This window comes from Aotus nancymaae, unplaced genomic scaffold (assembly GCF_030222135.1).
Source record: "Aotus nancymaae isolate 86718 unplaced genomic scaffold, 86718_ANA_hifiasm-v0.15.2.pri h1tg000002l, whole genome shotgun sequence".
In the NCBI taxonomy this organism is placed as follows: domain Eukaryota; kingdom Metazoa; phylum Chordata; class Mammalia; order Primates; family Aotidae; genus Aotus; species Aotus nancymaae.
This window is the reverse complement of record NW_026988413.1, coordinates 28219556-28245641: the sequence shown is the minus strand read 5'-3', so window position 1 is coordinate 28245641 and position 26086 is coordinate 28219556. Positions and strand designations below refer to the sequence as shown.

The following is a 26086-nucleotide window of genomic DNA, read 5'->3' as shown; positions in this document are numbered from 1 at the left end:
CAGATTCAGAATCCAAGGTCTGTCACTGTTTTTCTGTGACCTTGATAAAGTCATTTTTCAGGTGCCTTAGGCATTCTGTTTAGTATGATAATACCTTCTATCATATAATATATGCCATTTCATTGGTAGCTTCATACTGTAAGAATGGGAGGAAATCCTATTATTTAAAATATCCCATGACCAGTGGTCAGACATTGAGTAATAACAGTGATGCAAAAGAACTCTCACAGAAGGCAGTTACTGATAACATAGACTATCTATAGCTATATACGCAATCACTAGTCACATCTCCTGTTCGTGTGACTTTAGCATGACTAAGGCTACCAGGTAGATCATCATGGGCTTGTTGAGATAGTTTGTCATTAAGCAGTGTCAGTGTTCTGCCAAGAAGACTCAGATATTTTGGATTGAAGCATAAGAAATTGCTCATGTTTTACCATTTCCTGGCTAGAAATTGTTTTAACCATACAGACACACATACGTACATACATGCATATGTGTGTGTGTTTAATGAATAATAAATGTTTGCCTAAACTAGATACTATACTTTGTTCTGGCATATTCATTCAGAGACTAACTTAATAGTCTCTTCTTATTCTTTCCTGTTTAGGAAACAATGGAAGATATAGATAAGAATGCTGATGGTTTCATTGATCTAGAAGAGTATATTGGTAAGTCTCTGCTTCTAGTGTTTTTCTTAAAAGAAGCTGAGAAGCTTTGAAAGACATATTTGCTGGCGGGTGCAGTGGCTCACGCCTGTAATCCCAGCACTTTGGGAGGCTGAGGCAGGCGGATCACCTGAGGTCAGGAGTTAAAGATCAGCCTGGCCAACATGGTGAAACCCCATCTCTACTAAAAATACAAAAATTAGTCGGGTGTGGTGGTGGGCATCTGTAATCCCAGATACTTGGGAGGCTGAGGCAGAAGAGTCCTTGAACCCAAGAGGCAGAGGTTGCAGTGAGCTGAGATCGCACCATTGCACTTCAGCTTGGGTGACAGAGCGAAACTCTGTCTCATACACACACAAAAAAGATGTATTTACCTGTAGAAACAATTTACCCCAGGGGTCAACTCTCCCTAGATCATTAACTGTCACCAGATCATTAACCAGACCAGTGTGATAGTGGGTTGTGATAAAGTGTGAGAAGCCACACTCCCCAATCAAAATATGTGAGCCATATATGCAATTTAAACTTTTAGCCACATTAAAAAGTAAAAAGAAACAGATGAAATTAATTTCAACAGCATGTTACTTAACCTAATATTCCAAAATACTATAATTTCCACTTATTAATATAAATTGAGGGTTTTTTTTTTTTAATACTGATAGCACATCCCAGCCACATTGCAAGTGCTCAGTAAGCACCTGTGGCTACCATCCTGAATAGCACAGATACAGTGTGTCCTGCATGCTCTATAAAACTGATGTAGAGTTGCAGGGAGCCCAGACTGACATTGGGAAATCCAGGGAAAGGAGATCAGGAATAGATTAAGAGATGGGTGAATAAATGACCGGGAGTTGTTGATCCCTTTTGTAACTATTCCTTTTTATTGCATTCTGTTCATATTTTCTGTCCAATTCTCTGACTACTTTCCGTTTGTTTTTTAAGTTTCTCCCTTTTGACATTTCTGTTTTTAGTTGTCTAAATTTTTTAAAAAAACATTCTTATGGATGTTACACCTTCAAGGCTAATTTCTCCCAAGTAAAGCTCTGTTTTATTACCCTCAGACTAATTTTAAGATTTTCCCATTGCTTTAAAAAAAAAAAGAAAGAAAAGAGCTGTCTTTCTTACCAAGTAATTGAGCAAATTGTTTCCCAATTACTGTGATGGAAATTAAAATGAGTAAAGGAGCTGGGTGTGGTGGCATACCCAGCTACTTGGAAGGCTGAGGCAGGAGGATCACTTGAGTCCAAGAGTTCTGGGCTGTAGTCAGTCACAGATTTATCATCAATATGGTGACCTCCTGGGAGCAGGGGGTCACCAGGTCGTGTAAGGAGGGCTAAACCGGCCCAGGACAGAATTGGAGCTGGTCAAAACTGTGCTGATTATTAATGAATGATTGTGCCGTGGATAGCAACTGTACTCCAGTCTGAGCAACATAATGAGACCCCATCTCTTTAAAAAAAATGAGTAAATATGGAAAGTATGACTGTTACTATCTTTAGAAAGATATTAGATATTTTAATATTTCACATACTTATTTTCATTTGTAATAACTTACTCTAGCACACCATTGGCTTTGTGTTTCATATAAGCTTGTTTGTGTTTAGATCTTTTAAGCCTGAAAGGAAGACTTAATCTTTACTTCTATCACCTGTCATTAAACTGTGTGGCTGTGTAGGGCAAGTCACTCCTTTACTTAAGTGTCGTCTAATCATACCTGTTATTTACATGCTAGAATTATTCCAATTGAATTACTCCTTTATTGGTTACCTCCCTTTTCTTCTAAGGCTCAGTGATTTTTTTTTTTTTGGGGGGACATTGTTTCACTCTTGTTGCCCAGGCTGGAGTGCAGTGGTGTGATCTCAGCTCACCGCAACCTCTGCCTCCCAGGTTCAAGCAATTCTCCTGCCTCAGCCTCCTGAGTAGCTGGGATTACAGACATGCACCACCACAGCCAGCTAATTTTGTATTTTTAGTAGCGATGGGGTTTCTCTATGTTGGTCAGACTGGTCTCGAACTCTTAACTTCAGGTGGTCTGCCGACCTTGGCCTCCCAAAGTGGTGGGATTACAGGCGTAAGCCGCCGCTCCCGGCATACTTTGAACTTTTTAAAGAAGGATGAACAATGTTTTCCTAAATTGATTTTTTTTTTTTTTTTGAGAAGTTTATCAGGACAGTGGATAAATGCCTAGGTGCATTTACTGATCCCAAGTTGATGTTACTGAGCTAAGTTGATGTTAATAGGATTTAAATAATTTACTTTTAAATAATTTATCTATTTATTCTTGGCTTTTGCCATTTTATTGCCATTGCTAAAACTGAGGAACTCATTTGAACCTCCCAAGGAGAGGAATTTTTATAACTGTTAACTACATCACTTATCAAGCATTGAGGCCAAATAAGGAGATATTTCTGTCTCCCTGTGTATCATATACATTCAAGGGCAGAGGAGTTATATTTTGAAACTACCAAAACTATCTTGTGCATGTGTTTTTTTTTTGCTAATCAGTAACTAATGCAAACACTTTTACATCTGGGATGCTGGGCTTTGTAAACCTAGAATTCTCCAAAACAGTCTCATCCAGCTTCTAGTGCCCTGTTGAAGGAGATCATGAAGAAACAAAGTTATTTGCCTCATAAATTTAGTATGAAAAAGAAGCCCCTATCAGTGCCTATGGAAGCATAGGGAAAGAAAAAAAATACCCAAAGTTGTGCTGATAATTCTTTTTATTTTAAAAATTTATAATAGAGCATTTTAGACATACACCAATTTTTTTTTTTTTTTTTTTTGAGACAGTCTTGCTGTGTCACCCAGGATGGAGTACAGTGGTGTGATCTCTACTCACTGCAACCTCTACCTCCCAGGTTCAGGCGATTCTTGTGCTTCAGGCTCCTGAGTAATTGGGATTACAATCATGCACCACTATGCCTGGCTAATTTTTGGTATTTTTTTGTTGTTGTTTGTTTGAGACAGAGTTTTGCTCTTGTTGCCCAGGCTAGAGTGCAGTGGTGCAATCTCGGCTCACTGCAACCTCTGCCTCCCAGGTTCAAGCAATTCTCCTGCCTCAGCCTCCCAAGTAGTTGGGATTACAGGCATGTGCTACCATGCCCAGCTAATTTTTATATTTTTAGTAGAGATAGAGTTTCACCATGTTGGTCAGGCTGGTCTCAAACTCCTGACCTCAGTTAATCTGCCCACCTTGGCCTCCCAAAGTGCTGGGATTACAAGTGTAAGCCACCACACCCAACCTAATTTTTATATATATATATATTTTTTGAGACGGAGTTTCACTCTTATTACCCAGGCTGGAGTGCAGTGGTGCGATCTCGGCTCACCACAACCTCCGCCTCCTGGGTTCAGGCAATTCTCCTGCCTCAGCCTCCTGAGTAGCTGGGATTACAGACACGCGCCACCATGCCCAGCTAATTTTTTTGTATTTTTAGTAGAGACGGGGTTTCACTGTGTTGACCAGGATGGTCTCTATCTCTTGACCTCGTGATCCACCCGCCTCGGCCTCCCTAAGTGCTGGGATTACAGGCGTGAGCCACCGCGCCTGGCAATTTTTATATTTTTAATAGAGACAGGGTTTTGCCATGTTGGCCAGGCTGGTCTTGAACTCCTGGCCTCAAGTGATCTGACCACCTCAGCCTCCCAAAGTGCTGAGATTACAAGTGTGAGCCACTGCCCCCACCCAAAAATTAAAATAGTATGATGAATCCCCAGGTACCTATGCCTGAACTCAACAATGATCAACTTACAGCCAGTTTTTCTTCAGCCACATCCACTTCCTTGCTTCCTTCTTACTTTGAAGTAAATCCCAATCATTATCTCATTTCATCTGTAAACATTTAGGTATATATGTCTAAAATATATATGTTTCTAAAAACATTTTTTTAAAAGATAATGTCAACCCAAGAAAATTAATAATCCCTTCATATCATCAAATAGACTGAGTCTTTTAAAAATAGAAATTTGACTGGACACAATGGCTCGCACCTGTAATCCCAGCACTTTGGAAGGCCAGGGTGGGTGGATCATGAGTCAGGAGTTTGAGATCAGCCTGACCAACATGGTAAAACCCCATCTCTACTAAAAATACAAAACTTAGCTGGGCATGGTGGCACATGCCTGTAATCCCAGCTACTCAGGAGGCTGAGGCAGGAGAATCACTTGAACACGGGAGCTGGAGGTTGCTGTGAGCCCAGATCACACCACTGCATTCCAGCCTGGGTGACAGAGTAAGACTCTGTCTCAAAAATAAATAATAAATAAAAATAGAAATTCAAATAGTTTATCATCTTTATTCATCTAGCTTTAAAATGCGCTTTATATTGTTTTGTATATTCTATCTTATTTTAAAACTATATTTTTTATTTTTATTTTTTTGAGATAGAGTCTCACTCTGTCACCAGGTGCCAGGCTGGAGTGCAGTGGCACGATCTTGGCTCACTGCAACCTCCACCTTCTTCCAGGTTCAAGCAGTTCTCCTGCCTCAGCCTCCCAAGTAGCTGGGACTACAGGCGTGTGCCACAACGCCCAGCTAATTTTTGTGTTTTTAGTAGAGGGGGGGTTTCACCATGTTGACCAGGATGGGCTCGATCTCTTGACCTCGTGATCTACTCGCCTTGGCCTCCCAAAGTGCTGGGATTACAGGCATGAGCCACTTTGCCCGGCCTTAAAACCATATCTTTTAAGCATACATCTATATTCTAGTTCAGAAGTTTCCAGCCTGCATATTGCAAATCAGTCCTCTTGGCACTCAGGACAGCTTGAGCAGGGCCCTGGTCCAGTGGACCATACAAATAACTACATTTTCTGGATGTGCTGTAGCATGGGCAAAAATTGGCAAATCCTGCTCTGAGGATTTAAACTCACAAGAGAAGTCTCTTGTGAGTTTAAGACAGAGGAATACTTCTACCCTTAACCTTCAAGGTCAGGAAAATGGCAGTACTGACTAAATAACTACCTTTGCTTAGAACTTGTAGGAACCGTTTAGACTTCTCTTTAGGTGTGTTCCCATACCTTATATGCAGTGCAGGTACACTTAACTTAGATGTCTTATAACTCAAGCATTTTCAGACTTGTTCACTCACATAACTCCTGAAAGAATTTGACAAACAGCATTCCCTTATGTGTTTTCAAGTTGGCATCTAAAATATTTAATTAAGAAATTTAAACAGTTGTAAAGAATAGTCTCTGTTGGGCCGGATGCCGTGGCTCATGCCTGTAATCCCAGAATTTTGGGAGGCCGACGCAGGTGGATCACTTGAGCCCAGGAGTTTGAGACCATCCTGGACAACATGGCACAACCCTGTCTCTACAAAAAAATACAAAATTAGTCGGGCATGGTGGCATGTGCCTATAATCCAAGCAACTCAGGAGGATCACTTGAACCTGAGAGTTTGAGGTTGCAGTGCGTTGTGATTGTACCACTGCACTCCAGTGTGGGCAACAGAGCAAGCCCCTGTCTCAAAAAAAAGAAAAAAAGAATAGTCTCTGTTGGTGAAGAGCACTGACATTTTGAAAGTAATTCTGAAAGAAATCTATACAATTTAAATAGAAAATACCATAATAACTTCTTAACCTGCCATCATTCATATGAATGATTTGGACACGCCAACTTTAAAAAGATAATCAGGAAATTTAAATTCAGGCTGGGTATTAGATGATACCAAGGGATTTATTTTGTAAAATATGAAAATGGCATTATGGGTATATACAAAAATACTGATAATTTTTAGAGATATATTCTGAAATATGTAGGGATGAAGATGTCGAGATTTGCCTTAAAATAATTCAGGGGGGAAAAAAAGAGCTGAAGCATGTATGTCAAAAATTTGATTGAGTTTGATAATGGCTAATAGGAGTTCTTTAGACTGTTTTCTACTCTTGTATGTGTTTGAAAGTTATTTCTTATAAGTAGAATATTTATATCATGATGTTTAGAATATAGTAAGCAGTCAATGTTAGCTGTTATTTTTGCATTTCATAATAGTTAAGGAAATTTTTTTGGTACTGTATTTATTTTTTAGTTGTGGTGTTTGTTTAACAATGAGACCATCGCTTAATTACCCTTTTTTTATTTAAATTTATTATAGAGAATTGGGGATATTTATACCACTTATCAGTCACCACATGGTATTGTCTTGAAAAAAACAATTGAATAAATTGTTCACCAAAACTTGGAAATTTTACACTCTTCCTATTTCTTCTTCTTCTTCTTCTTCTTTTTTTTTTTTTTTTTTTAAGACGGAGTCTCCTTCTGTAGCCCATGCTGGAGTGCAGTGGCACAATCACAGCTTACTGCAGCCTTGACCTTCAAGGTGGGGAGATCAAGTGATCCTCTCACCTCAGCTGGGACTGCAGAAGAGCAGCTAATTTTTTTATTATTCTTATAGACATGGGTCTCCCTATGTTGACCAGGCTGGTCTGGAAATCCTGGGCTCAAGAGCTCTACCTGCTTTGGTCTCCCAAAGTGCTGGGATAACAGACGTGAGCCACCTGGCCTCCTATTTATTTTTCTTTTTGAGAAAGGTCCTCACTCTGTCACCCAGGCTGGAGTACAGTTGCATGATTATGAATCACTGCAGCCTTGACCTCCTGGGCTCAAGCCATCCTCCCACCTCAGCCTCTGGAGTATATAAGATATAGGTGTGCACCACCATGCCTGGCTAATTTTTGTGTTTTGTTTTGTTTTGAGACAGAGTCTCGCACTGTCGCCCAGGCTGTAGTGCAGTGGTACGATCTCAGCTCACTGCAATATCCGCCTCCTGGGTTCAAGCAATTCTCCCGCCTCAGCCTCCGGAGTAGCAGGGACTACAGGCATGTGCCACCACGCCCAGCTAATTTTTTTGTATTTTTAGTAGAGTCAAGGTTTAACCGTGTTGGCCAGAATGGTCTCGATCTCCTGACCTCGTGATCTGCCCACCTCGGCCTCCCAAAGTGCTGGGATTATAGGCGTGAGCCACCACCACGCCCAGCCTAATTTTTGTATTTCTTGTAGAGGTTTTACCATGTTGTCCAGGCTTATTTTAAACTCATGAGTCAGCCTTCTATTTGTTAGATTCATTTTCAGTTTACTTCCTCAACAGAGTTATATTCTGCCATATTTTGTCTTGAAAGCCTTAAGTCACTTTGACATTCTTATTTGCAAGAACATTGTGTATGTAAATTGAAATATGGAAAATTGTTTTCTGTGATATGGCCCTTAAGTGTTTTTAGAGTCTTCTGGGTTAAGTTACTATTAGAATTATTAATACGCCATTGAACAAAATAACATTTATTGCAAACGTTTTGTTTATGTATTTTTAAATGCATTTCTTTGATAACTTTTTTTTCAAATAGTTTCATATCCATGGATGACAATTACTTATCGCTAGAGTGAAATGAGATTCAGCACCAATTCCTAATTTTTATTTTTTTAGAGGAAGTACTAACAGACCTTGTTTACATTAGTAAATAAATTGATGGGAATGGAAGATTTGTCATAGCAATGTCACTTAGTTCTTGGTAACTCCTTTTGAGTTATATGCCAGAAATCATGTACTCTATCATCAAAAATTATGTTTTCTTTGTTTTTGCTTTTTGTGTGTGTGTGTGAGGTGGAGTCTTGGTCTGTTGCCCAGGTTGGAGTGCAGAGGCATGATCTTGGCTCAGTGCAGCCTCTGCCTCCCAGGTTCAAGTGATTCTCCTGCCTCAGCCTCCTCAGTAGCTGGGTTTACAGGTGCAGGCCACCACACCTGGCTGATTTTTTTTTTTTAGTAGAGCCAGGGTTTCACCTTGTTGGCCAGGCTGGTCTCAAACTCCTGATCTCAAATGAGCTACTGTGCCTGACCCAAAAATTATGTTTAATGATCCCTTAGGTAAAACTCAATTAGGCCATTTTTTAGGACTTTTTTTTTTAAACAAAGAATTTAAAACCTTTTGGCATCCAAAAGAATTTATTCATTTTTTTCAGACATCTGCATTCTCAAAACTGACACCAGTATTTCTTTTTCTTTTTTTTTTTTTTGAGACTGAGTCTTGCTCTGTCACCCAGGCTAGAGTGTATTGATGTGATCTCGGCTCATTGCAACCTCTGCCTCCTGAGTTCAAATGATTCTCCTGCCTCAACCTCCCGAGTAGGAGATTATAAGCACACACCACCATGCTCAGCTAATTTTTGTATTTTTAGTAGAGATGAGGTTTCCCCATTTTGGCCAGGCTGGTCTTGAACTCCTGACCTCAGGTGATCTGCCTGCCTTGGCCTCCCAAAGTGCTGGGCGTGAGCCACCATGCCCAGCCAGACACTAGTATTTCTAGTTGTCTCTTTTTCATTATCTTGGAGCTTTTTACACTCTAGTTTCAAAATGAATGAAAATATGCCTTTCTTTTATAAAGTGGGAGAAGGGCGGTTGTGAAAGCGGGGAGATGGAAAAATGCACCTTGATGGCCAGAGGTGCATTCTTATGAAGATCAATTTTTAGAAAAACTATATATGGAACTGAGTATCTGGAATTTGATTCTCTCTTGACTGACCTTTCTCAGTGTACTCCTTGACAGTGTTCCTAACCCCCAGGGGTATGCTTGTCCCAACTGAAGGCCACTGGTATAATGCACTCTTTGCAGTAACTGGTTGGTAGACAGCTTGCGCTTATCCACTTCCAAGATTTCCTTGAGAATGTAAAACTGCACCTTTCTAAAACCAGTGGTCCAGTTTAATTAGCTACCTTAGGGTGAAATGAAATGTAGGGAATGAGTCTAATTCTTGATGGTGGTAATCTCCTCTTATTTCTGCATCTATTGAGGTATAGGATTCTTTGCTCTTATGTGACTTAAAATCAACAGCTGGAAATATTCTTGTTTCCAGATCAGTAATTAAGCCTCAGGAAAATACCTTACTTTCTGAGGTCTCTCTGGCCTAAAATACCCTTGCAGCTGCTATTGGGTTCCAAACAGATGGATGAGGAAAAAGGGTTAGGCCAGATTAGCATGAGGCAGTTTTTGGGAAAAGACAAACCCTTCTTTTATATGTCTGTGTACGCAGGTGACATGTACAGCCATGATGGGAATACTGATGAGCCAGAATGGGTAAAGACAGAGCGAGAGCAGTTTGTTGAGTTTCGGGATAAGAACCGTGATGGGAAGATGGACAAGGAAGAGACCAAAGACTGGATCCTTCCCTCAGACTATGATCATGCAGAAGCAGAAGCCAGGCACCTGGTCTATGAATCAGACCAAAACAAGGTAAGTCTGGCCAGGCCCACACAATCTATCCTGGACTGAAGTCTGCTTCTAGGGGATCACCTAAACAGTTTCTGTTAAGGTGCGTAGAGCATTCAAAGTATTAATTCGTCTAAGCTAAGCATCTGAATTTGGAGATTAAAACCTTTCAGGGCAGCACTAGCTATCTGATCTCATTTTAGAAATCCCTTTGCCCAGTGCTCATAGCATTGTAGGAAATTTGGCATCAGAAAAGAGCCTCTGTGTGTAGCCTGTGCCCAACATGCATCATCTGGTATTTTTAGATCCCCAGGATTTTTTTTTTTTTTTTTTTTTTTGCTTTGTTACTTTATTTGTTCCTTTTCCTATTACAGGCCCATTCTGCCTACTCAAAGCTAGTTGTTTCCTTCTTAAATCAAATATGCTTTTTTTTTTAAATTGGGTCCTTTGTGTAGGTTATAAATCAGCTTTTCTCTGGAGCCTGTTCAAATTGTCCTTGATCAATTATCTTAGGTATTTTGGTGTCATTATCCCTAAGCCCGGTCATCTGTTTCAGAGATTTGAATGCCCTGCTTGGAGTAAGCTGAAAACCAGCCTAAAGATGGAGATTTTTAGTGTTCTGAGTATACTTTTATCTAGGCTAATCTTCAGTTTCAAATTCAGTTTTTTAAGTGTTGATCTGCTTTGAGTTCTTGCTTAAAGTCACTTTAATAGCCTGGTGTTGTGTCCTAAGATGTATGAGAAAAGAAGATGCATGTAGTCATCCCTATCTGGGAGATGTTCTATATTTTCCTCTAAAAGGAGAGTTTTCTTCTCATGAAACAAACCTTTATTTCTAGCATTGAGTTGTCAGGTTATATTATTTCCACCCTTCCACTTTTAACTTTCTTGATAAAAGAAATGTGTAATTGGCCCAACACAGTGGCTCACACCTGTCCTCCCAGTATTTTGGGAGGCCAAGGTGGGTGGATCACCTGAGGTTGGGAGTTTGAGACCAGCCTGGCCAACATAGTGAAACCCTGTCTCTACTAAAAATACAAAAATTAGCCAGGCATGGTGGCACATGCCTGTAATCCCAGCTACTCGGGAGGCTGAGGCAGGAGAGTTGCTTGAACCCGGGAGGCAGAGGTTGTGGCGAGCCGAGATTGTGCCATTGCACTCTAGCCTGGGTAACAAGAGTGAACGTCCATCTCAAAAAAATAAATAAATAAATAAAAGAAAAACGTGTAATTGCTGTTTTCTTCCCTCTTTGTATGTATGTAGGGGGAATGAGAGCTGAGTTCACACTTAATTTAGTAGGAATGAGAATCTTAACTCCTGATTAACCCCTATTTTTCAATAACAGTGTTTCTGAATTTTTAATGGGAAATATCTTTTGCTTCAATTCATTGCTCTCTCTAATTTCAGGACGGCAAGCTTACCAAGGAGGAGATTGTTGACAAGTATGACTTATTTGTTGGCAGCCAGGCCACAGATTTTGGGGAGGCCTTAGTACGGCATGATGAGTTCTGAGCTACAGAGGAACCCTCATTTCCTCAAAAGTAATTTATTTTTACAGCTTCTGGTTTCACATGAAATTGTTGCGCTACTGAGACTGTTATTACAAACTTTTTAAGACGTTAAAAAGGCGTAATGAAAACCATCCCGTCCCCATTCCTCCTCCTCTCTGAGGGACTGGAGGGAAGCCGTGCTTCTGAGGAACAACTCTAATTAGTACACTTGTGTTTGTAGATTTATACTTTGTATTATGTATAACATGGCGTGTTTATTTTTGTATTTCTTCTCTGGTTGGGAGTATGATATGAAGGATCAAGATCCTCAACTCACACATGTAGACAAACAGCTCTTTACTCTTTCTCAGCCCTTTATATGATTTTTGTAAATCTTACTTAACTAATTTTGTGAGCCTGAGATCAATAAGAAATGTTCAGGAGAGAGGAAGGAAAAAAATATGTACCCCACAATTTATATTTAGAGAGAGAACACTTAGTCTTGTCTATCAAAAAGTCCAACATGTCGCAGGTAGTAGGGGTCACATATTACATTCAGTTGCTACAGGTCCAGCAACTGATCCTGCCATTAACTGGGCAAGGAAAGATCCCTTTGATGTAAGAAAGCTTGGCCCAAATTGATTTTCTTCTTTTTCCCCCATAGGACTGGCTGTTGGCTAATTTCGTCAAGCACAGCTGTGGTGGGAAGAGTTACGGCCAGTGTCTTGAAAATCAAGTAGTGAATGTGGTCTCTTTACAGAGCTATAGATAGAAACAGCTGGAAAACTAAAGGAAAAATACAAGTGTTTTCAGGGCATACATTTTTTTCTGGGTGTGCATCTGTTGAAATGCTCATGACTTGATTAATTGCCTGTTGAAATCACTGTAAATGCCCCCATCTAGTTCCTCTTCTTCCCCAGGTATGCCAAGGAATTAATCTTGGTTTCACTACAATTAAAATTCACTCCTTTCCAATCATGTCATTGAAAGTGCCTTTAACGAGAGACATGGTCACTGAATGGGAATTCTCTTAAGAAACCCTAAGATTAAAGAAAGATTATTGGGATAACTTATAGGAAAGCCTAGAACCTCCCAATATAGTGGAGGTTTTTTTCTTCTTCCCTTTCTCTTTTGGACAATAGTTAAATTAGCAGTATTAGTTATGAGTTTGGTTACAGTGTTCTTATCTTGTGGGCTGATCCCAAAAACCACATGCTGCTGAATTTACTAGGGATCCTCATACCTCACAATGCAAACCACTTACTACCAGGCCTCTTTCTGTGTCCGCTGGAGAGCTTGAGCTCACACTCAAAGATGAGAGGACCTACAGAGAGGGCTCTTTGGTTTGAGGACCATAGCTCACCTTTCCTGCCTTTGACCTATCACACCCCATTCCTTCCTCTTTCCCTCTCCCCGCTGCCAAGGAAAAAAAAAAAAAAAGGAAAAAAGTTTATCATGGATCAACAGATTTTCAGTCCTTATCAAAGAGAGAGATGTGGAAAGAGCTAAAGAAACCACCCTCTGTTCCCAAATCCACTTACCCATATTTTATGCAACACAAACACTGTCCTTTTGGGTCCCTTTCTTACAGATGGACCTCTTGAGAAGAATTATTGTATTCCACGTTTTTAGCCCTCAGGTTACCAAGATAAATATATGTATATATAACCTTTATTATTTGCTATATCTTTGTGGATAATACATTCAGGTGGTGCTGGGTGATTTATTATAATCTGAACCTAGGTATATCCTTTGGTCTTCCACAATCATGTTGAGGTGGGCTCCCTGGTATAGTAAAAAGCCAGGTATCATGTAACTTCACCCCAGCCTTTGTACTGAGCTCTTGATAGTGGATATACTTTTAAGTTTAGCCCCAGTATAGGGTAATGGAAATTTCCTGCCCTCTGGATTTTTCATTTTTTCTGTTAAGAAGACCAGTGATAATTTAATAATGCCACCAACTCTGGCTTAGTTTTGTGAACTGTGTGGCAAGAGAGCCTCACACCTTACAGGTGCAGAGAGCCCAGGCCTTATGTTAAAATCACGCACTTGAAAAGCAAACCTTAATCTGCTAAGATAGCAACTTCTGCATGCTGAGGACTCAGCAGCAAGCATTGTATGCTAATCTTGAATGATCCCCTTGGATTATTTTTTTGGTTTAAATCAAGCCTGAGGCTGGTGAACAGTAGCTACACACCCATATTGTGTGTTCTGTGAATGCTAGCTCTCTTGAATTTGGATATTGGTTATTTTTTTATAGAGTGTAAACCAAGTTTTATATTCTGCAATGCAAACAGGTACCTATCTGTTTCTAAATAAAACTGTTTACATTCATTGTGGGGTATGTATGACCTTCATTTTGTAAGAAATACAACTCTAGCTTAGAATTATGGATTCTATAAAATGTCAGAAAAGGAACTCTGCTAGAAGTTCTCCCAAACTCAGAGAAAGCACTACCTTCTTCTAATTCTTTGTATTTTCTGGCATCCTTCTCACCACAGCCACAACCCTTTTTTACTTCCCTTAGGCTGTATAACTGGAGAGACCAGCTGCTCATTTACCAAGCACAAGCGATTCTGAATGTACACACACGTTTACCTTGATTTTTATTTCAAAAATGCTCTTTTTTGGGGGCCTGGAGGGAGAGTAGAGCATAAGGTGAAACAATTTTGTTTAACATTTTTGTATTGTTTACAAATGGTATTAAGATATACAAATTCATTTTGAGAACCCCAAGAGAATTAAAACTATTTAGTAAATACACAGTTTAAGACAAATATAAAGGTTTAGCCGAATGCAACGGGGAGGAAGCCTCTGGAATAATTTGTGCTTGCTCAGGGGCTTGTGGACGTGGCTGTTCCTGCCAAAGCTGTAGCAGTTACCTTTTTTGAGACGGAGTCTTGCTCTGTCGCCAGGCTGGAGTGCAGTGGCGCGATCTCGGCTCACCAAAACCTCCGACTCCCTGGTTCAAACGATTCTCCTGCCTCAGCCTCCCGAGTAGCTGGGATTATAGGCATGTGCCACTACACCCAGCTAATTTTTGTATTTTTAGTAGAGACAGGGTTTCACTATGTTGGCCAGGATGGTCTTGATCTCCTGACCTCATGATCTGCCTGCCTCGGCCTCCCAAAGTTGTCTCTCCCATTTCTAAGGTGTTTTCTTAAGTTTGTTCTAGTTCAGCATACATCATCTCAGAATGGATCCCCAGCAGGAAAAAGAAAAGTTTCTAAAAAGGAAAGTATCCATACACTGAAAACTTAAAGCCATATTCCTTTATAGTTGCCTCGTATGTAGAAATCAGTTCCCCAAGTGCTCTGAATGGTGCCATGTAGGAGTAGAAACTGATAATTGTTGAAATGGCCTTTCGGTGGTCTGAAATAGACCCACTGGAAACAGTAGCTTTGTAGGCAAGAAGGAAATAGTAAGAAAATGAAAAATTGACTCCCCAAACTGCCATCACTCCTTACCACCTTTTTTGTGGTTTTAGTAGTTTGGTTTCTGATGGAGACAATAGAAACTTACTTAAATGTAAAATTTAATTCTAGTTGCTGCAAACAGGCCAATATTGGGTCCTCAGTTGGGGCCAACTTGGCTAGACGAGACAGTAGAAACTTCTGTTTTCTGCGAGCTGCTTCTGTCGGATTCGTCTGTCATGGCCTTCCCACACACCATCTCCATGATGCAAGCTCGGAACTGGAGAGAAAGGCACATTTGGAGATAACCTTGGCAGACAAGGAAGTATGGGGAGAAAACCCCTCATTCTCTGTATCATCGAAGCCTTACAGGATGCTTTGTACCCAGAATGTCCTTAGGTGGTTTTGAATATACTTTTCCCATCCTGAAAACTAGCTAGATTCCAGTCTAGAATGACTCCTGGGTCTACAATAATGCTAAACATTCCGGTCAGGTCTGAGACCTCACTGTTGGTAAACTTCACAAACCATCCTGCTTCATAAAAGCACTGTCATCAGAGGCCCCTTCATTGCTAGCAGGTGCTTCCAGCTGGAAAGGACTGCCAATTCTGTTCTATCCTGGGAGGTTTCAAAAGTAGTTTTGTTTCCCTCTGGAATTGCCGAAACACCACCATCTGAAAGTAGGGTTCTTGCTACTTAGGGTTTGGGGTTTATTAGCTTGGATTTCAGACAGGGGATAGGAAATACCCCAGTACCTTCAGATGATAAGACATTTTAGAGATTTATGCATGTGGTGTGATTTCTGTGCTTCACACATGCTCGTGTAAGCTAAAAGTTGGCAGGGAAATGATGAACTCATTAAATGGAAGGACTGGAAATTCAGAGGAATTTGAGTTTTAGTTTTACTTAAGTTCCGGGATACATGTGTAGGTTTGTTACATAGGTAAACATGTGCCATGGTGGTTTGCTGCACGAGTTTTTCAATAAAATGTTTTCACTCATCCTGTTCTGTGAAGCAACTTGATTTTCGTGACTCAAGCTCTTTCCTCCCAGGGTTCTATGTTCTCGTCTTGATAACTGTGCCTTCCTCCCTGTGCTTACCAAGGGCTTCCCAACCTACTTGGGGTTTTCGTGGCTTCCCTTGTCTACTCCCAGAAGCCTGAATTGGGTTGAGGGTGCTCTGAGTTAAAAGTCAATGGTGAGAAAAGAACCCAGGTCTTCTGGACCATAGCAATGTGAATAGAAAGCTTTACCTGCTTATTCATGAAGCAGTAGATGATGGGATTGTAGATGCAAGAACTCTTGGAGAAGAACGAAGGAATGGTGACAAGCCGTAAGTCTAGCCCATGGTTACGGTTATTGACCATGTACATGGCCAGGACCGCGTAGGGCACGTAGCAGACACAAAAGGATCCTACCATCACAACCACCATGCGGCTCACCTCCCGTTCAGCCTTCTGGGTTGTAGCTGACTCCTGCTGCTGAGCTGCAACCTGGGGTGGAGCACGAAGAGCATCACATCCCTCTTCTTCCTGGCCCTCAAATCCCAGATCTCGAGAGATTTTTTTTTTTTTAGACAGAGTCTTGCTCTGTTGCCCAGGCTAGAGTGCAGTGGTGCGATCTTGGCTCACTGGACCTCCACTTCTCAGGTTCAAGTGATTATCCTGCCTCAGCCTCCTGAGTAGCTGGGATTACAAGTGTCCGCCACCATGCCCAGCTAATTTGCATTTTTAGTAGAGATGGAGTTTCACCATATAGGCCAGGTTGGTCTCGAACTACTGACCTCAGGTGATCCGCCCGCCTCGGCCTCCTAAAGTGCTGGGATTACAGGCGTGAACCACTGCACGATTTTCTGTGGGATGGGGGAGGGGGCGTCCACTCTAATTGCCACTTTTCTGTCGCATCTCCTGGCTTAGTTCCTTTCTGTCTCCATCATTCTCCCTTCCACTGCTTTGCTGCTTTTAGATACCCTCTCTGGCTATGAACGTTTCCAGTCATCTTATGTTCCAGAGCACTCTCTTCTCATGTGGAGCCCCGAACCGATTCCTCCCTGACTCTCAAATGCCACTCACAGCTTTCAGGGTCCTCAGCAGCTGAGCATAGGAGAAGCAGATGAGGGAGAGAGGCATGATGAAGCAGAAGATGAAGAGGAACCACGTATAGTACTCGCTGCGATATTTGGTGCCCACGGTGTACCAGTCAGGACCACATGAACACTGCAGACCCTCAACAATGAACCTGCAAAGGACCAAACACTTGCTCACTGGGCTCTCCACAAGAGTTAGTGCAGTGGGAGCTGAGAGGCCTGGATTGTGTTCTCCACTTAGAACCCAGAGAATGCCCAAAGGCTTCAAGCAGGGGATTTTCTGTCCTGACTGGGAGAAGCTACAGCAATTCCAACTGCAGAGTAAACATTAGCACTCATCTCCCACTGCCTTTTCGCCTCAAGTATTGCAACTCGAGGTCAAAGACTTAAGTGGTTATACCCAAGCTCTCTTTCCACCCACATCAACCTGAGCTCCTAGTTAAGTCAGCACCACTGCCCTGCACTCTCACCGGCTCCAGCCAAAGAAGGGTGGGATGGAGACGCCAATACCAATGGTCCAGGTAGTCAGGACCACCATCAGTGCGTGCTTGGAGCTGAAGCGGAAGTTGCCGAAGGGCTTACAGATGACAATGTAGCGCTCAAAGGCCAGGAAGGCCAGTGACCAGCCTGTCACCAGACCTGTGGTGAAATGTGAGGATAATGGGATAGACAGAGCCCCACCCAGCCTGGGGGCAGAGTGGCATATAGATTGGGTAGAGCAAGTACAGGGAGACAGAGGGCTGGACTGACATTGGAGTGAAGACTCAAACATCCTGTTTTGGCCAAACGTCTAGTCTGGGTTGCTTTGTATCCCAGTATTTTAAAAAGCACCAGACTCATTTTGCCAAGACTCCTCTTTAGGGACCCCGTCTAGTGGAGTAGCAACCTTTGCCTTCCCCTAATCCCTTTCCCCTGCAGTACCTGCTACAGTGCCCAGGAAGGCCTCCAGAGCACAAACATGGCGGCCAAAGACGAAGTACCCATGACAGCTGGTGACGAATACAGGGAAGACAGAGAAGATGCAAAGAAGGAAGACTCCCACGGACACGTTGACCAGAACGTAGTTGAGGGGATGCCGCAACTTTCTGTAGCACACTGTGGCCACCAGCACCATGGCATTCAGTGGTAACCCTGCAAGAAGGACAATGCCCATGAAAGCTGCCTGGAGGTAGAAGGCCCAGACGGGCAATGTGGTACTGAGGCCCATCTCACGGCCCCACCGAGGAGATGTTCTTGAACAGATAAAACTCCTCTTCCTCTGACATCTTGCTCATGGATACCCCACACCCCTCTGAGTCCTCTTATAGCTGATCCACCCCACAAAACCCCTCCTCTAAAAACACTTGGGCTCTGTGAATGATGAACACTAATCCTAAACCTCCTAAGGACAAAGTTTGGGATTAGAAATCCCTAAACCACTACCTAAACCTTTTGTGGTCCCAAAGCCGATTGTGTTCTTCAGAGGATAAAAGATCGGGCTCAAATAATCTGGATATGCAATGTTGGGTGCTGGGATGAACAGAAGTGAACCCCCTGAGGTCTGGGAGGTGCTAGCCCATGTTCATTGAAGATGCTTCCACCTTTTTGCTGTTCTTTTATAATGGGGCTATAGAAAGGGCACCTCTCTGATTTTGGCTTCTGGCACAACTGTGTCTGTAAAGTTTTCCTCACCTCATCTGCCCGTTTGTGGAAGGTGCTCATCTTAAATCTCCTGAGAGGCTGGGAAGCAGCCTCGGGCTGCAGGAAGGTACTGGGATCGGGGAGTGCCCTGGAAGCAGGTCAGTAAACAGCCTTGATGGAATAGGACATAGGCAACTTGACAATGCCTAGAGGTCTAGGGCATCCCTGAGCCACACTGCCTCTATTTCTTTGTGTTGAATCTACTCAGAGTGTGCCTTTCCTACTCAGACCCCCAGCCAGGGAGGCGAGTCTGCTCACTGTCCTCACACCATGTTCACGCCTACCCCTGCCCTTAGCTCAGCAAGTCACCACAGTCTTCCTCCTGTCTGTTCATCGAAGTCTTACCTAGCCCTCACAGCCTACCTCGCAAAGACCTCTTCTTTGCAGCACGCCCCCGACCAGTGACACCAACTGTGCTCTAAGCTCCACCTGCACTTGTACTTTATGAATGACTCTTAGGCTTTATGAATGAATCTTCTCCACCTCAGCAGATCATAAACCTATAGATGAGTTAAAAGTGACACACTAGGTATAAATAAGTTAAAAGTGAAAGGATGGCCCAGTAATGGCAGAATAGTTTATTAGATGAATGCCCCCTTAGGCAAAAAATTTATAACTGGGCACAAGAAGAAAAAAACTTTTTGAAAGCACCTAAAACATCTAAAGCAGGTAGAAACTGAAAGGAACTCAACTCTTCAATGAAAAGAGCCATCTACATTGATTTTTTTTTTCCCAAGTGTACTCTCAAGTATAAATGGCACAGGATAGCTGGAACTTGAGCAGAAAGCCCCAGCCTTTTTTGGCTTGAAGAGTCAGAGGATGGAGGACAGTTTGGGACTCCAGAGCAGCTGAAGGTGGATTTCCTGGAATGAAGGAAGCCACAGAAGGTGAAGCCTTTAAATATGCATATAAACTCCCTTCAAATAGTAGGCTGACTGCCAAACTGTGGATGGAGGAATTTCCAAGGAGCCCAGAAAAAGGCAACCACTGGAGGTCTGAAACAGCTAAACAAATTTCTACTGTTACCCACTGTAGCAGAGAAAGAGTTTGAATTTGAATCCCAAGTCAGAGGGTCTGGGTAAACACATAGGGCTTTCCACTTAAAAATCCTAAAAGGCTGGCCGGGCGCGGTGGCTGATGCCTGTAATCCCAGCACTTTGGTAGGCCAAGGCAGGTGGATCACAAAGTCAAGAGATCGAGACCATCCTGGCCAACATGGTGAAATCCCGTCTCTACTAAAAGTACAAAAAATTAGCCGGGCGTGGTTGTGCATGCCTGTAGTCCCAGCTAGTAGGAAGGCTGAGGCAGGAGAATGCTTAAAACCAGAAAACGGAAGTTGCAGTGAGCTGGGATCGCGCCCCTGCACTCCAGCCTGGGGATAGAGCGAGACGCTGTCTCCAAAAAAAAAAAAAAAAAAAAAAAAAAATCCTAAAAGGCCACACCATAGAGCTAAAATCTATATCCCAGGACTAAATATTTGTTCTGAGACTAAGGGCAAAACCAAAGCTGACTCATACTAGCAAAGGATAAAACCAAGCCTCAGCAATGCGATCAACTAGTAAGTTAACTGCCTATTATAACAAAAATCAACACTTCTCAATGGGCGATAACCCAGTCTCTAAAGTTTACTATCTAGAATGTCTAATAATATACAATGACAAATTAAAAGGCATGTGAAAGAAAAAAGAACCCACAGGAAAATGTGATGTATATCTAAAAGAAAAAGCAGTCAATAGAAACAAAACCTGAGATGACCCAGAAGTTGGCACCAGCAGATAAAACATTAAACAGTGATATAAATATAGTCAAGGACTGAAAGGAAAAAGTGATCATCATGAGTTAATGGATCTCAAAAATGGGAAAAGTAAAAATAAGCAAATGGAAATTCCAGAACTGAAAAGTACAATATGTCCAATAGAAAATTCACTGGATGGCTTAACAGCAGATTGAACAGCAAAGGAAAGGATCAGTGAACTTACAAATAGATCAATGACAAAAAGATATCTGGAAAATCTCCCAAACACTTATAAATAAGCAATATACATCTAAATACCCTGTGAGTCAAAAGAGAAATCATAAGGAAATTTGAAAGAATTTGAACTGAATGACAGTAAAAAAAACATATATATATATATATATATATATGAGAAATTGAGGGAGGCGGCTAAAGCAGTACTTAGAGAAAAATTTATAGCTTTAAGTATTTATACTAGAAAATAAACGTTTAAAATTTAAACTTTACCTTAAGAAGCTGAAACAGTGAATTAAATCTAAAGTAAATAGAGAGGGGGAGATACTAAAAAGCAGAGCAGAAAACAATGAAATTAAAAATGAATAAAGAACAGAGAAAAATCAATGAAACCTGAAGCAAAACCACATAGCTCTCTCCTGTTTCCAGCGCGGTGGTTCACGCCTGAAACCCCAGCACTTTGGGCGGCCAAGAAGGGCAGATCACTTGAGGCCAGGAGTTCACCAACCTGGACAACACGGTGAAACCCCATCTCTACCAAAAAATACAAAAATTAGCCAAGTGTGGTGGCGGGTGTCTGTAATGCCGACTACTTGGGAGGCTGAGGTGGAAGAATCACTTGAACCCAGGAGGCAGAGGTTGCAGTGAGCCGAGATGGTGCCACTGCACTCCAGCCTGGGCAACAGAGCAAGACTCCATCTCAAAAAGAAAAGAAAAGAAAAGAAAAAAAGCCAGGCACAGTGGCTTACACCTGAAATCCCAGCACTTTAGGAGGCTGTGGTGGGTGGATTACAAGGCCAAGAGATGGAGACCATCCTGGCCAACATGATAAAACCCCGTCTCTACTAAAAAATACAAAAATTAGCTGGACGTGGTGCCTTTAGTCCTAGCGACTCTGGAGGCTGAGACAGGAGAATCACCTGAACCCAGGAGGCAGAGGTTGCAGTGAGCTGAGATCATGCCACTGCACTCCAGCCTGGCGACAGAGCAAGACTCCATCTCAAATAAATAAATAAATAAATAAATAAATAAAATATAAAAACTGAAGGCATTCTAGGTGCATTTAGTAGTATATACAGTGCTCTTCCCAGGCTGAAAGTGCCCTTATTAATTTAGAACACGTTCATATGCTAAGGCTTTACAGAAGATCACATGAGCTACACTTACACCAGGGTTTCTCAACATCGGCACTATTGACATTGCAGATAATTATTTGTCGTGGGGGCTGTCCTGTGCATCGTAGGATGTTTAATAGCATCCTTCTCCTCTAGATGCCAAAATCAACATTACCAGCCCAGTCACAATAACCAAAAATGTCTCCAGACATTGCCAGATGCCTCCTGAGAGACAAACCCTTCCCTCCTCACTTCCCTCCGCTCCAGCTGAAATCTAACCATTGATTTAGATTTAGACTTACAAATGCCCAGAACCCAATGAAATACAATCAAGTGAAAATTTGTTTTTCTATTTGTTCTGATTGTCCAGAAAAAAGGAAAGTCCTACCAAAGTGGATATTTTCTGAATAGTTTCAGGAGGCTGCCTTCTTGCCTGCCTGCCTGCCTGCCTGCCTGCCTGCCTGCCTGCCTGCCTGCCTGCCTTCCTTCCTTCCTTCCTTCCTTCCTTCCTTCCTTCCTTCCTCCCTTCCTCCCTCCCTTCCTCCCTCCCTCCCTCACTCCCTGTCTCTCTCTCTGTCTCTCTTTCTTTCAAGACAGAGTCTTGCTCTGTCGCCCAGGCTGGAGTGCAATGGGGCGATCTCAGCTCACTGAAACCTCTGCCTCCCGGGTTCAAGCACTTCTCCTGCCTCAGCTTCCTGGGATTACAGGAACGTGCCACCATGCCCAGCTAATTTTTTGTATTTTTAGTAGCAACGGGGTTTTGCCATGTTGGTCAGGGTGGTCTTGAACTCCTGACCTTATGATTCATCCACCTCGGCCTTCCAAAGTGCTGGGATTATAGGAATAAGCCACCACGCCTGCCTGCCTTCTTTCTTTCTCTCTCTCTTTCTTTCTTTTCTTTCTTTCTTCCTTCCTTCCTTTTCTACCTTCCTTTCTTACTTTCCTTTCTCTCTCTTTCTTTCTCTTTTTCCTTTCTTTCCCTTCCTCCCTCCCTCCTCCCTCCCCTCTCCTTCCTTCCTCTCTCTTTCTCTCTTTCCTTTCTTTTCTTCCTTTCTCTTTCCCTTCTTCCTTCCTTTCTTTCCTTGTTTTTTCCTTGCTTTTTTCTTTCTTTTCCTTTCTTCTCTTCTCCTTCCTTCCTTCCTTTCTTCTGTCCTTCCTTCCCTCTCTCTCTTCCTCTCTCTCTCTTCCCTCCCTCCCTCCCTCCCTCTCTCCCTCTCTCCCTTCCCTCCTTCCTTCCTTCCTTCCTTCCAGAATCTCACTATGTTACCCAGGCTGGTCTTCTAATCTCAAGTGATCCTCCCTCCTCAGCCTCTTGGGCTGGGATTACAGGTGTGAGCCATTGCACCCAGCCAGAGGTTTTAAAATTTCTATTATCAGTAGAAGTTTATTTATTTATACTCCTTCCTTTTCCTAAAACAGTTTAAGGGAGGCTCACAAGAATATATAGGACACAATGAGAAATCATGAATCAAATGTAGAAGCAGAAGAAAGAGAAACAACGGCGGAGAGTGGAAGAGTGAGGAATTACGTTGCCATCTGATCGCCCTGTGAACCTGCTACCGATGGGCCACGCATTCAGCCTCATGCTCTCTGGCGGCCACTCATTTACATAATCGTCCTGAGAGAAAACGCAAACCAACTGTTCTTGGGGTTATGACAGATGAGAATGCCTCCCTGGGGACTTCACAAAGGAGACATTGCTGTGAGATAACGAACAATGTCCTCAACAACATCTTTGAGTAGACAGGACAACCAGTTGCACAGGATTGGGTCTAGTACTGAGGCCTCAGTATGGACTCAACACAGCACAAAGCACAATTCAGAACTGTACCTAAACCAGACCAATAGTCCAAATACTGCTGAGCTGCTCTGATCCAGAGGAAATTTTGGCTCTCTGGAGGCTTGAAATGCATTTCTCCCTATTCTAATTATTGTTTCTGTTTAGTTTTTAATAATTTAATTTCTGTTTTGAATGGAATATGCGTGGATGCATACATATATGCCTAGAGCTCAAAATTCAAAAAGTACCAAATATTATACAGGCCAGGCGTGGTAGCTCGCACCTGTAATCCCAGCACTTTGGGAGGCTGATGCAGGTGGATCACTTGAGGTCAGGAGTTCAAAACCAGCCTGGCCAACATAGTGAAACCCCATCTCTACTAAAAATAGAAAAATTAGCCGGCTGTGGTGGCGCATGCCTGTGATCCCAGCTACCGAGAGGCTAAGGCAGGAGAATTGCTTGAGCCCAGGAGACAGAGGTCACAGTGAGCCGAGATCACACCACTGCACTCCAGTCTGGGCAACACAGTGAGACTAAAAAAAAAAAAAAAGAAAAAGAAAAATATTCAGCAAAAAGAAGTTTCTTTCCCACCCAGCCTCCCAACTACTCAGTTACCCTTCTCAGAGTTGACCAGCGTTAGCTTCTTGCTGTTTTTGATATGTAGGAGGTGACAGTGAGCTTGAGACGATGTGTGTGACAATGTTGTCTGTTAAATATTGACCCATAAGACTCCCAGACAAGTGATAAGAGACGAGCTGGCATGCTCTTGTGAAAATGAAAACTCAGGATCTGCCTGTCTAACAGCCATCCTCACACCTAGGAGGAGAGTGAAGAAGCTTCTGGAGGGGGAGCCATGGTCCTCCCTAGAGAATTCCACCTGTGGCTCCTTAAATGCAGAGACAAAGGAGCAATTGAGGGCCTGAAATCCTACTGCAAGGATGAAGGCCACAGTGATTTTAGCCTAGAAGTAAGTTTAAAGTAGGTGCCAGTGGATTTCCACCAGGGCCACGCTCCTCTCCTCTCACTCCACTGTCTAGGAGGCTTTTGGAAGCATTCAGGGTATTTCATGGCTATCACAATAGTGGGGAAGGAATTACTGGTATTCAGTGAACAGGATGCAGCTCCAGATCGGCCACACAAAGAATAATGATCCTGCCCCAAATTCCAACAGCACCTCCAAGGGAAGCACTGGCCAGGGCCCAACCCTGGTCTCAGGCCTGAAACATTTTCAGCAAAGGCCCCCTAGGAGCCCTAGCTTTGAGCGACATCACTCTCTGGAACACTCACCAAGAGGAACCATTTAGGGAATGTGTGCTGAGGTAATGGAAGGACATGTTGCGTGCGCTTTTATTTATAAGTCAGTTTAAAGCTGGGGAACGTCGACCCAAAAAAAGTCTCTTTGGTTTGAGGATAGATGAGCTGTTGCCTTCCTCTCCGGCCGCGATTAGTTAGCAGAGCCAGTTATCTGGTTGAGACACTTCGATGGAAATAATAAAACTTTATGCCCTGAGTACAATAGAATGCTGGCCAGTGTATTCTCCAAAGTGAGGGCCATTCTTCCCACCTATCCAAAGGAGGGATTGGTTCAGTAGGAATCCTGCTTGAAAGGATGGAGTATGGGCTCCGGACGGTGGCTCACGCCTGTAATCCTAGCTACTTGGGAGGCTGAGGTGCGAGAATCGCTTGAACCTGGGAGGTGGAGGTTTCAGTGAGCTGAGATCGTGCCACTGCACTCCGCCCTGGGTGACAGTGAGATTCTGTCTCAAAAAAACAAACAAACAAAAAGGACGGAGTGTGGAAGATTTCTCCAGGGTTACCATTTCTACTTCAAGCCAAGTGGTGAGGACTCATTCCTGCCTATCCGTTGCCACTAGTGACTTTTTGTGTACACTCTTAGGATTTTCTTTCATTCATTCATTCATTCATTCATTCATTCCACAGACATGTGCTAAGTGATGACTATGACAACAGTTGTGCTATGAAGATTAGTGAGATTAATCTGGTAAAGTGCTCACACAAGACTGGGCACACCGAAATGCCTGGGAACCGTCTGTCTTGTCAACAGTACTGCCAAGGGTCAGGCATGGGGGGAAACCCAAAGACTGAGAAAACAGGTCTCTGCCCATGTGGAGCTCAGCTCACAGAAGACCTCCCCCCTGGAAGTGAGCAAGAATCCAGAGTGTGATGGTTGTGTACAGGGACGGTGGAAGCACAAAAGACAGAGAGCCCGACCAAGCGCACCGGGATCTCCTACAAGACCCCAGTTTCTGAGGTTCGATCACCCCCCTCACTGTTTTTGGGAACCTCCCAACCTAGGCCACCCATAGGCTGTCATCAGCTCCTTCCTGGGCAGCTTCCCTGGGTAGGCTACAGTAGGGGAGGGAGTGTGGGTATTGACAGAATATATTCCTCATTTCTGTTTTTTTAGAAAGTCTGGTTAGCTGTGTGTACTGCATTTAAAACAGGCTTCGGATTCAGATAAATATGAATAAGCTGAATTTAGGCAAATTTAAGCATTCAGATAAGTATGAAGTATAAGCTGAATTCAGGCAAGTTGTTTATCTTACAGTGAGGCAACACTGCTCTCATAAGGTTGCTGTAAGGTTAAATAAGATCTGTAAAAGCACAGAGTACACTGCCTGGCCCGCAGCAAGCATTAAATGACAGCTTTCCTACTGTGAATTTCT

General features: G+C 42.7%; 2 protein-coding genes across 3 annotated transcripts in view; one reads left to right on the top strand and one right to left on the bottom strand.

Moving 5' to 3' along the window:
- Nucleotides 1–15770, top strand: part of CALU (calumenin) — a 35407-nt gene extending 19637 nt beyond the window's left edge. For both annotated transcript variants that reach the window (XM_012474066.3, XM_012474065.3), the window contains exons 5-7: nt 611–671; nt 9691–9890; nt 11274–15770. In XM_012474066.3, coding sequence (XP_012329489.1) covers nt 611–671; nt 9691–9890; nt 11274–11378 — 366 coding nt within the window. In that variant the 3' untranslated portion in view covers nt 11379–15770. The remainder of the gene's footprint in view (nt 1–610; nt 672–9690; nt 9891–11273) is intronic.
- On the bottom strand, nt 14394–18129 carry OPN1SW (opsin 1, short wave sensitive). Its single transcript, XM_012474067.3, is given in 6 exon segments — nt 14394–15049; nt 16023–16262; nt 16842–17007; nt 17326–17494; nt 17777–18042; nt 18044–18129. Coding segments are annotated over 6 exon segments (1047 nt in total). The 3' UTR covers nt 14394–14929.
- Nucleotides 18130–26086: the final 7957 nt, after the last annotated feature.